The 11,093-nt window shown below is 34.9% G+C and overlaps 1 protein-coding gene across 1 annotated transcript; it reads right to left on the bottom strand.

The window, feature by feature from the left end:
- Positions 1-233: 233 nt before the first annotated feature.
- Positions 234-5,614, bottom strand: eci2 (enoyl-CoA delta isomerase 2). The gene is made up of 10 exons (XM_019094752.2): positions 5,457-5,614; positions 5,061-5,214; positions 4,270-4,368; positions 2,999-3,181; positions 2,460-2,529; positions 2,273-2,375; positions 2,057-2,177; positions 1,859-1,948; positions 941-1,084; positions 234-830 (listed from the first exon to the last, which is right to left on the bottom strand). Exons 1-10 carry the CDS (start codon positions 5,549-5,551, stop codon positions 675-677), a joined length of 1,215 nt encoding a protein of 404 aa, XP_018950297.1. The 5' UTR covers positions 5,552-5,614; the 3' UTR covers positions 234-674.
- Between the last annotated feature and the right edge of the window lie 5,479 nt (positions 5,615-11,093).

The raw sequence follows: 11,093 nt of genomic DNA, 5'->3' as shown, positions 1-11,093 counted from the left end.
AATAAAAAGTAACTGTAGCCTGATTACAAATATTTAAAAACGTAAAATAATCTAATAACGTATTTTTTAAATCTGATTACATATTCCAGATTACATGTTATCAGTTACAACCCAGCAATGAATATATATATATATATATATATATATATATATATATATATATATATATATATATGTGTGTGTGTGTGTGTGTGTGTGTGTGTGTGTAATAAATAAAACAAGACACTCACAGGTTGTATTTAAGTAGGTATTATTTAAGAACTGTATTCAGGACAAAATGTCAAAAGACTACAAAATATGTAATGTCTTGATACATCTGAAATGGAGTATACTGATTTTTGGCCCTCAGATAAAGGAACACAAATGCATTAACATTAGTAAGGCACTGAGTTATACAACCTACTAAGTGCACATCTGGTACAGTAAATGAAACAGACGGTTCATTTTGTTCCAAAACACTATATTACACGGTCGTCTAATTAAACTGTTATGACAGAATGACTTAATAAAAGGTCTCATGTTATGTATACATCATCCAGTGCTATACAAATCCTATACAATCCACTGTTTAGATGAGTTGGGGGATTCTTCCTGTTGTTTGTAGGATATAGGGTTAACTGGAAAATCTATTGTGAAAGAAAGGTCATTTTGGGAGATGGCTCCATGGGCTCTTCTCAAAGTTTAGACTTGGCCTGGAAGAAGCTCATGATGGCCTGCATGCATTCATCCGAGAGCCAGCGCTCCACCAGTCTCTCCACCTCTGCGTCGTTCACGGCGTGAAGTTTCTCTTTCTCCACCCCGCGGATCAGCTGCTTCGACAGAGCCAGAGACTGAAGCGGTACGAGAAAACAACCATGATTAGCACTTGTTTTCATGCAACAAGATCCTAGTCATTTTTTTAACACTAGTACGTCACAATTCAAGCAGCCTGAGCACTTACGTTCTTGGGCAGTTTGGCATAGGCCTTCAGTCTGGTCCACACCTCGGACTGGAAGGAGCTTTCTGGAAAGACCTCGGTCACCAGACCCACTTCACAGGCCTGTGCGGCCGTCAGCTTCTTATTAAACAACAGCATCTCACTAGCCTGAACAGAGAGGACAAACACCAAAGAAATTAAAACTATTAATGACTGTTTTTAAACCCAAATACTTTTCCCCAATTTGCAACTGGTTGCTTTGACCAGAGAGAGGACCGTTTACTCGCACGTGACTTGTATTAACAATTTTGGTCCGTTTAGAAACTTTGCCGTGTGAAAGCGAACCGCACCAAGAATAAAAAGCGACACTGTAAGAATTTGAATCCCTGTTTCAGAACAAAACAATCGATCTGCAGGTGTGAAAGCACCCTTAGAAACGTAAAAACATTTAACATTTGAGACAATTAAGACAGCTGTAAATATAAGTTTTGTAAATTCACAGTTGTATTATAAAATAAAATTGTTCGCTGTATTATTATTATTATTATTTATTTATTTTTAATGGTGAAATATTTAAATATTTATTTATTTTGTGTAATTTTTTTTTTTAGTAATAGCATTTATAATAAACAAATATTTATTATTATTATTATAATCATATTATAGTCATGTTATTATATAAATCACAACATTTCTGGCCACATTTTTCTGCCCTACAAATAAGTACAGCAAACATGGAAAAAAACAAAAACCTTAAATTTTAAAAACTTCAAACTTTTTTTTTTTTTTTATAATTGCAATTATATTTTTCCTCATATCATGTAGTCCACTGTTTGTATATTAGTGCTGTTAGCTGATAAAATATAATAATTGTACTGATTTTTTTATTTATTTATTTTTGTAGTAAACTGATTCATCTCAAATTTTAGTGGATGTTCATACCTTTGCCGCACCCATAATTTTGGGGAAAAGATATGAAGAGCAGCCCTCTGGACTCTGACCCAGCTGACTGAAGGGTGTGTGAAACGTCGCCTACACACAAAACAAAGAGACAGAAAGCCAAAATGCATGCAGATATATAAATATCTTTATACAGACAGACATGATGGATCACTGATATGCTGTAGAAGAGCAGCTCACCTTCTCTGTGGCATAAACAACATCAAAGAGACCCAGCAGAGTGACTGACACCCCCACTGCCGGTCCATTAATGACTCCAATCAGAGGTTTGGGGAAGTCAATGTAGACCTTTACGTACCTCCTAAAACAACACAAGCATGCATACATCCATCGTAACTTTCCATCAACCTCAAAAATACTATAAACTGGTTTAGAATCAAGCAAAATAGACTTTACTTCAGCAACTCCCCAGCATCTTTAGCCATCTTCTCTACTCCACCCTCAGGGATCTTCGTAAAGTTGTTCAGGTCGTTTCCACTGCAGTAATAATCTCCACTACCTCAGAGACATTAAAAAGAGAATAAGCACACCGATTTACAGAGGAACATCTGCACACACTGAAAGGTAAAGCAGAGTACTTCACCTGTTATCACTGTAATGACAGAACTGTCTTTGCCAGCAAGATCCAAAGCTTCGATTAGCTCATTGTACATCTACAGGATGCAAAAACACGAAAGAATATTTTCTAAAAATGACTAAGCATCAGTGTTGCTACTGTAAACTAAAACTTAACATCTTTTAAAAGTTTCTGTTATTTCAAATTAGGCTGAAATAAAACAGAAATACTGGATGGAAAAGATAAATTAAACTTAAAAAATTCAAGTCAGGTACTAAAATTAAAGTTGAAAAAAAGGATTAATTAAAAAAAGATTAATAATGGCAAAAACATATGAATAAATTGCTAAAACTTATTAGAATTAAAATATAACAATATAACCATTAATACAGTTATAATACTAAAATAACACTGGCTCATAGTTTGTGTCAGACTTGACATTCTCTAGTCAAATATTTATTTAAAACTGACCAATGTCCAACACAACTGACATCCTACATAACTATTAGTTCTGAGCCTTCAAAATGTGAAAAAACTAAACCAATTATCCAAAGCCACTTCTTGACCTCCACGGTGATGGCGTTCTTTTTCTCGGGTCTGTTGAGCCGGATGGTGGTGATGTTGTCCTCTGTGCTGACCAGCAGGGTCTGGAAGCCCTTTGTGCTCCCGGTGGGCTGCGCTGCCACCGCAGGAGCTTCTGTTCCCACCAGAGACGAGATGAGATCCACATACTGCTGCCTGGCCTCTTCCTGACACAGTCACATCACCACATCAAACACTGGACGTGCGCTGGACACATACACTGTGCTCGCTACATGCTCGCTCTTTATTTAGACGTCTGCTAAACTATTAGGTTAAAGCCTGAACTTTGTCCTGAGACCCAAATTAAAACCCTGTGGACCGTTATTATCAAATCCAAACCTGTTTATCAGCAATTTAAATAAAGCTGAAATGAAGTAAAATAGATAGATGAATAAAATATGTGACCCTGGACCACAAAATCAGTCATAATGGTCCATTTTTTAGTTTTATTTTTATTTATACATAATCTGAAAGATGAATAAATAATCTCTCCATTGATGTATGGTTTGTTAGGAGGACAATATTTGGCTGAGATACAACTATCTGAAAATCTGGAATCTGAGGGTGCAAAAAAATCTAAATATTGAGAAAATCACCTTTAAAGTTGTGCAAATGATTTCTTAGCAATGCATATTACTAATCAAAAATTAAGTTTTAATATATTTACAGTAGGAAATTTACAAAATATCTTCATGGAACATGATCTTTACTTAATATCCTGATGATTTTTGGCATAAAAGGAAAATCGATCATTTTGACCCATACAATGTATTGTTGTCTATTGCTACAAATATACCCCAGAGACTTAACACTGCTTTTGTGCTGCAGGGTTACATATTAGATGAACGTAAACTTTAAATGAAAATGAAAAGTCACAACTAACTTAAATAAAGTTTAATTTGTACAACTAAAATTAAAACAAAAAAAAATAAAAAAAAAAAAAAAAAAAACATTATGGTTTAATCACATAAAAATTAAAAATAAAATAAGACATAACAATATATAAATATAAACATTAAAATAACAATACTTTTATTGCTTATGTGCATGAGCATGTAAGTTATATAAGCATGAAACAAAATACTTATGATATGCTTTAATAATATTTGATTTTTATTCAGATTTGATTTTCTAAAATTGTTTTTGTAATTAATTACAAATTTGAACATAAAACCTTTAGTAATACATAAAAACTGACCCAAAATTGGGTTTTCTTTATATTCACTCTTTAGTGAAAAATAAATATGAAAAATACCTGTGACACGGAGCCCAGACTCTTCCACGCGTCCCATTTGGCTTTATTCACAAAGTCCAGCATGCTGGGTTTGGGGGTGTTGCAGGGTCCTTGTGTGGCCTGATCATTTACAAAACAATCAGAAATACATCATAATTAAGAGATGAGGACGATCTGGTCTTGTAGATGGAGTCAACAAAAATCTCTGATTGAAAGAAGTCTCTTCCGCTCACCAAGGCTGCATTAATTTGATCAAAAATACAGTAAAATCAGTAATATTGTAAAATATTATTACAATTTAAAATGTACAATTTAATGTTGAAAAAGTTTAATCGATTTAATGCATCCCTGCTGGATAAAAGCATTTATCTCTTTAAAAATCTTATGGAACTGCAGACTAACTTCACTAGAAATTAAAAACAATGATGAAACCAAATGCAAACATATAGTAAAATACCTGAACATGAACAAATTCATTTAAAGTAAACTAACTTTTATTTTTCACTTCTGAAGCCTTTTTTGTCCCAAGAGCGAGTGCGTTTTATTAGTCCAGAGTAGGGGTGTGCGATATATATCGGCTGCGATATGATATGTGATATATATCATAATTGATGTTTTAACGTTGTGCGATTTGACATTATTGAGTATTTTGCAAAGACCTTTCAAAACACCCCTACAGAGTGCACACACACATTCAGAGTGTGTTCTTTCACTGCATGATTCAGTCTAATAAATGCATAAATTACTCCCCAGCACTGGTTACTGTAACTGCGGTAGTTACTCCCCAGCACTGGTTAGGGATCACTTCTCACCTGTTTAAAGAGCGCATAGACCTTGAGCTTGACCTCATTCCCTGGATCCTTCTTCAGAGCTCCTAGTTTTTCTTTGGCCGCGTTGAACTCTTCTACCGATGCTCCCATAACTGCAGCAGATCTGTGCAGCTGAGCACACACAGCTATACTCGCTCTGGACACAAACCAGAAATATTTCACCCAGTGTGTTGTGTGTTGTGTGTTGTGTGTGTGCGAGCTAAGGATCTGACAGACATCATGAAGTAGAGTAAAGGTCGACGCGAAGGTAAACACAGGGTAATTACAGGAGCGTTTCTATCGCGAAGCACAACATGATGTCCAGGGCAATAACAGAACTACTGGAGATAATAATATAGTGCTTGTTTAAAATCAACGCTCTAATAAGAGCTCTCTTACCGGGCGAATCGGTCAAATCTCCAGGGAGACAGAAGTTTGATCGCGGCAGCCATAACCCTGAAACGACCTGAGAGCCGAGCGCTGCTGTCAATCATCTGTCAGATCGCCTAACTCCGCCCACTATACAGATATCAGCCAATCAGACACCATCTCATTCTCACTCTCTTTTTCTCAACTTGAAATGTATCATTCGAAAACAACTACTGCCGCATCCTGGTTGGAGGAAACGGATTTGCCTTTCAGATGCCGAACTGCTATGGATTGAATTTTAGCTTGGAGGAAAGAATTCACGAACAACAACAACAAGCATTTCACTCAAACCATCGTCATTTTTGCGCGCTGTTCCTCAAACAAACACCAGATGGCAGCCAGTGTTGAGAAGGTTTTTTTATTTATTTATTTATTTCACTTAATAACACTTAATAACAAGCATATAACCACAACAACCTCAAAAACAATAGAGGACAAAACACGAAAAAATAATAAAAGATACAAAGTAAAAAATAAATAAAATAAATGAATAAATTCCTAGTGGTACTGTATAAAAACTATATTGAAAAAAACTATTGAATCATATTATAAACTCTATTATAAAAATTCTATTGAAACTCTATTGAAAGGAACCCACTGCTCCGGGTGTGTGTGTGTGTGTGTGTGTGTGTGTGTGTGTGTGTGTGTGTTAAATGCAGAGCACGGATCCTGAGTATGGGTCACCATACTTGGCTGTATGTCACGTCACTCACTAAATAAAACTAAGAATAAATAAATAAATAAATAACATAAACCAGAGGGGCGAAATTATACAAGGTTAAACATTGAAAGCAATTTTTTACTTTTGAATGATTTTTTTGTTTTTTATGCCCATCAAAGATAAAACGTAAGAATTATAGTCAATCAGAAAGATTGACAGTACTGGGTTCTTACCCAAAAATGTACACTTATGAATAAAAAAATGTGCCAAGTATAATAAAAAGATTAACAATATATTAAATCCAAAAGTTAGAGTTATAATAAAAGAAAATAATATCAAAAGTGTTGATACATATTCTAACATTTGTTTTATCTGAGAGATAGGTACATAACTCATTCCATTTAACACAAACACATTCACAAAAAAAGATGTACAATGGTCTCTTCTATATCACAGAAAGTACTTTTTTTTCCCTTCAGTATTTTGCATATATTTATTAAGTACACTATTACAAGTGTAGCATCTATGTAATATTTTAAATGTGACTTCTTTTATTTTGTTTGTTAATAAATATTTGTGTGGAAGAGACCAAGCGACGCTCCAGTTAATGCTGTACAATGCCATCCATTTAACAGAAGACGCTGGGATAGATTTTCTGTTGATATGATTTCGAACAAAGCGGTTATTGAATTTGTCCTCAACAATCAAAATCCCTTCTACTAAGATAGAATTGTTAGGCCTATAAATAGAAACAGGATTAAAGGTTTGCTCTCCTTTCAAGAGAGTTTTTATAGGAATGGCATTAAATACAGTATGATATTCTTTTTTATATATTCTATCAACTGATTAACAGAGTTTATGTTAAGTCTCTCAAAAAATAATGATTTATATATGTAAACAACATTCTGATTATTCCAAATAAAACAACAGTGAGGTGAAACATTGTGCGTGTAAACTAGTAACCACGACAATAAAGCCTGTTGGTGAAATTTTGCTAATTTACTGGGGAATAAAATTAGGAATCTTAAAAATAAAATTAGGAAATATGTTCCTTATAGATTCAGTTTTTTAACTAATCTTTTCAACCAATTTACTTTTAATACATGGTTACAGAGGGTGAAGTCAACAACTTCAAGACCTCCATCACTAATCTTATTTCTTAGAACCTCCTTTTTAACTTTGTGTGATTTGTTTTTCCATATGAAAGTATATAATGATTTATCCAAAAAGACACATGATGACTTAGGACAATCCATTACAGAGAGGAGATAAGAGACTCTTGATAGACCCTCCGCCTTTGACAATAAGACTCGACCAGCGAGAGACAAGTCTCAATTAAACTTCTTTCTAATCATGTCTTTTATGGGATTGAGATTAAGTTCTGAAAGAACCATGTTTGAATTTAAAGATATTTTTACACCCAAATAATTAATTACGTCTTTCAGCTGAATTCCACAAATTGCTGTTTAATCTTTATTTTTTAACGACAATATCTCACATTTTGAAATATTAAGAGATAGGCCAGACACTTGAGAAAAATCTTTAATGATCTCCATTGCTTTAGGAACCTCTGATTGATCTTTTAAGAAAAGCATGGTATCGTCTGCGTATTGGGAGATTTTTATTTCTTTAGCATGGATTCTAAAACCTTTAAACACATTGTTTTGGTTAACCATTAAATGTAAAATTTGAGTAACTATCAGAAAGAGAAAGGGAGAGACGGGGCAGCCCTGTCTTATTCCTCTGCAGATCCAAAATGTAGGCGTTGTTCCAGGATCTAAAACTAAATCATGATAATAAATCAAATCAAGAACTAACCTTATGTTATTTGATATGTGGCGACCCTTTATAAACCCAGACTGGCACTCATCAATTAAGTCATCCAGGCCATATTTAAGACGTTTTGCCAAAATAGTTGCCAAAATTTTATAGTCATTATTTAATAATGTTATTGGGCACTAATTATCGATCAAAAGAGTATCTTTATGAGATTTTGGTACTAAAGTAATAACACCCTCTCTCATTGATGGTGAAAGGCATACATTGACAAATGATTCTTCATAAACTGTGAGTAAAAATTTAGATAAATGGTCACGAAAAGTTTTATATAGTTCTTAAGTCAACCCATCACTCCCCAGTGATTTATTGTTTTTTAAGTTATTAATGGCCTCTTTAACTTCTTCCAATGTTATATTTTTTTAGAACATATGAAATTAAACTCATTACTAACAGTTCTCTCTAAAGTAACAGAATTTACTGTAGAACAGGAAAAGGGTTAATGACACTGGAGTCACTTTTGTACAAGTTACTAAAAAATTCTGTAATATGGGATGAAATAATATTTTTATCCTCACAAACAACACCATCAATTTTCATTTTCCTAATCGTATGGACCCCACTCTTCTTTTTTCAAGATTAAAGAAGTATTTACTATTTTTTTCTCCCATTTCTAACCACTGTTTTCTTGATCTGATAAATGCTCCCTTGGCTTTTTCTTCATATATTTTGTCAAGTTTATTTTTGAGTTTATTCAAAGAGACCTGATCTTCTAAAGTGAAAGTGCCTTTCACTATTAAATTATTAATTTCAGCTGAAATTTCAAGTAAATCTGCCTTCCTTTTGATAGTTAATCTTTTACCATAGGTCCTAACAGCACATCCTATTTCAAATTTTAAAAGTTCCCATTGTTTACCAAACATACCACCATTAACTGCAGAGTTCCAATGCTAATGAACAAGTCTTTCTATAATGGATTTCAAGTCATCATAATTTAGTAATGAGTTATTGAGTTTCCAGTATCCTCCACTAATTTGGTTATCCTTACGCCCCGATAATGCAATTTTAAGACTAATAACTTTATGGTCTGATAGAGCAGCAGGCAATATAGATGTATCTAAAATAAACTGCTCTAAGTCTGAAGAAACCAACCAAAGGTCAATGTGGGATTGTAATGAGAAATTTTTGTTGCTCCAAGTAAATTGCTTAGCTGAAGGGTTTTTTACCCTCCAAATATCAATTAAGTCAAGACTATAACTTAAACGTAAGAGGTCACTAAACTCACTGTTCACTCTAGGAGGAAATCTATCTATGGAACCATTCATGACCAAATTAAAATCACCACCAATAATTAATTTTGCATTAGGGTTGCTTCTCATGGTAGAATTTACATAATTTTCAATTTCACCTAATAACAAAATGTTTGCATCTTTTGAACAATACCCATAAACATTAACTATAATGAATTTACAGTCATTTATATCATTCAGTAATATTAACCGATGACCTTTAGAGTCTCCTTTGCTCCACACACATTTCCCATGGAAAGTGACTGGAACCGTGAGCTAACCACATCTCACCTCCCCATTGGTTTTTCGAAAAATTAAAATCCTCAGGGCACGAATGAGTCTCTTGAATGAAAATTAAGTCACTTTTGAATTCTTTGCAAAAAAAGAAAAAAAAGCTTTCCTTTTAACCATGTTCCTCAGACCGCTGGCATGAATAGAACATAACTTTAACACCATCAAAACGGCAAATTCAATTAAATAATAAAAAAGAAGTAGCTACTATTAAAGAGAAAAGAAAAAGGAAAAAAAAGCTCTGCTTTTCTTCTTCTAAATTTGAAAATACAGGCAAACAGCCATATAGCAATTGTATACTAAATAGCAAATAAAAAAGTGCTTATCTTCACAACAGACATCCTTGATTTTGCTTTAAGCGAACAGGAATCAGGTAGTAGGCCCTATCCATTTTTTCTGGAACGATTTCTCTGCCATCAGCGTATGCTTTAGCTCCGACGAAGTAAGCCTTTTTTCCTTCGTTGTGTGCTTTTTGTACGTAAGGCCAAAGCAGTGCACAGGACGCTTTTTCTTCTTTTGTCAGGTCTTCTCCAAAGCATAGTTTGCGTTCTTTAAGGTAGTCACTATTTTTTGCACTCTTCCAGATTAAGTCTCTCACCCAGCGCAGCGCAAAAAGGATGATAATGGGCCTCGCTCGACCCGACACAGGCCTGCCCAATCTCTAAACCAAACCCACCACTCATCTTTGTCACGAGTTCAGGTGCCACTCCCTTGCAAATCTCCATCACCTTGACCTTTACATTTTCATGTTCTGCTTCTGGAACTCCGTATAGTCGCTCTGCATCAATGACTCTGTTTTCCAGCTGAGATATAGCTCTTGCTTGTTCGGTAACTTTGGCTGTTAGTTCGACTTTAGATTTCTGCAAATCAACAATTTCTGCGTTGACAAAAAGGAGGGATGATTTCAACTCTTCAATGGTGTTTGAATTTGTTTTAATCATTTCTTCAAGGGAGTCAGCTCTCTTGTTGAGGACAGTGATGATGTTCTCTTGTAGCTCATGTAATGAGAGATCAGCTTTGGGGAGAGGTGTACACGATCCACCAAAATCAAGTTCTTTTGATGAACCTCTCGTCATGTTAGATACCGCAGGGTACGAGTGGTCCGAAAGTTTCTGAGGACCTTTCTTTTGCTTTGTATTTGCGTGTGGCATGGGCAGCTTACACATCTGGAAAGGCACCATCAATGCTGAAAGGTATATCCAAGTTCTAGAACAACATATGCTCACATCCAGACATCGTCTCTTTCAGGGAAGACCTTGCATCTTCAAACATGACAATGCCAGACCACATACTGCATCAATTACAACATCATGGCTGCGTAGAAGAAGGATCCGGGTACTGAAATGGCCAGCCTGCAGTCCAGATCTTTCACCCAGAGAAAACATTTGGTGCATCATAAAGAGGAAGATGCGACAGTTGAGCAACTAGAAGCCTGTATTAGACAAGAATGGGACAACATTCCTATTCCTAAACTTGAGCAACTTGTCTCCTCAGTCCCCAGACGTTTGCAGACTGTTATAAAAAGAAGAGGGGATGCCACACAGTGGTAAACATAGCCTTGTCCCAACTTTTTTGAGATGTGTTGATGCC

The sequence above is a fragment of the Cyprinus carpio genome, chromosome B24, assembly GCF_018340385.1.
Source record: "Cyprinus carpio isolate SPL01 chromosome B24, ASM1834038v1, whole genome shotgun sequence".
In the NCBI taxonomy this organism is placed as follows: domain Eukaryota; kingdom Metazoa; phylum Chordata; class Actinopteri; order Cypriniformes; family Cyprinidae; genus Cyprinus; species Cyprinus carpio.
Note: the sequence above shows the minus strand (reverse complement) of the source record. Positions and strands in the feature narration are given on the sequence as shown.

Excerpts from the sequence above, each read along its gene's own strand:
- eci2 (XM_019094752.2), bottom strand. The coding sequence starts at position 5,551 with ATGATTGACAGCAGCGCTCGGCTCTCAGGTCGTTTCAGGGTTATGGCT. Across the intron at positions 3,182-4,269 it reads GTCTGGGCTCCGTGTCACAG|GAAGAGGCCAGGCAGCAGTA; the intron begins GTATTTTTCATA and ends TGACTGTGTCAG. Across the intron at positions 831-940 it reads ATGCCAAACTGCCCAAGAAC|TCTCTGGCTCTGTCGAAGCA; the intron begins GTAAGTGCTCAG and ends GTACCGCTTCAG.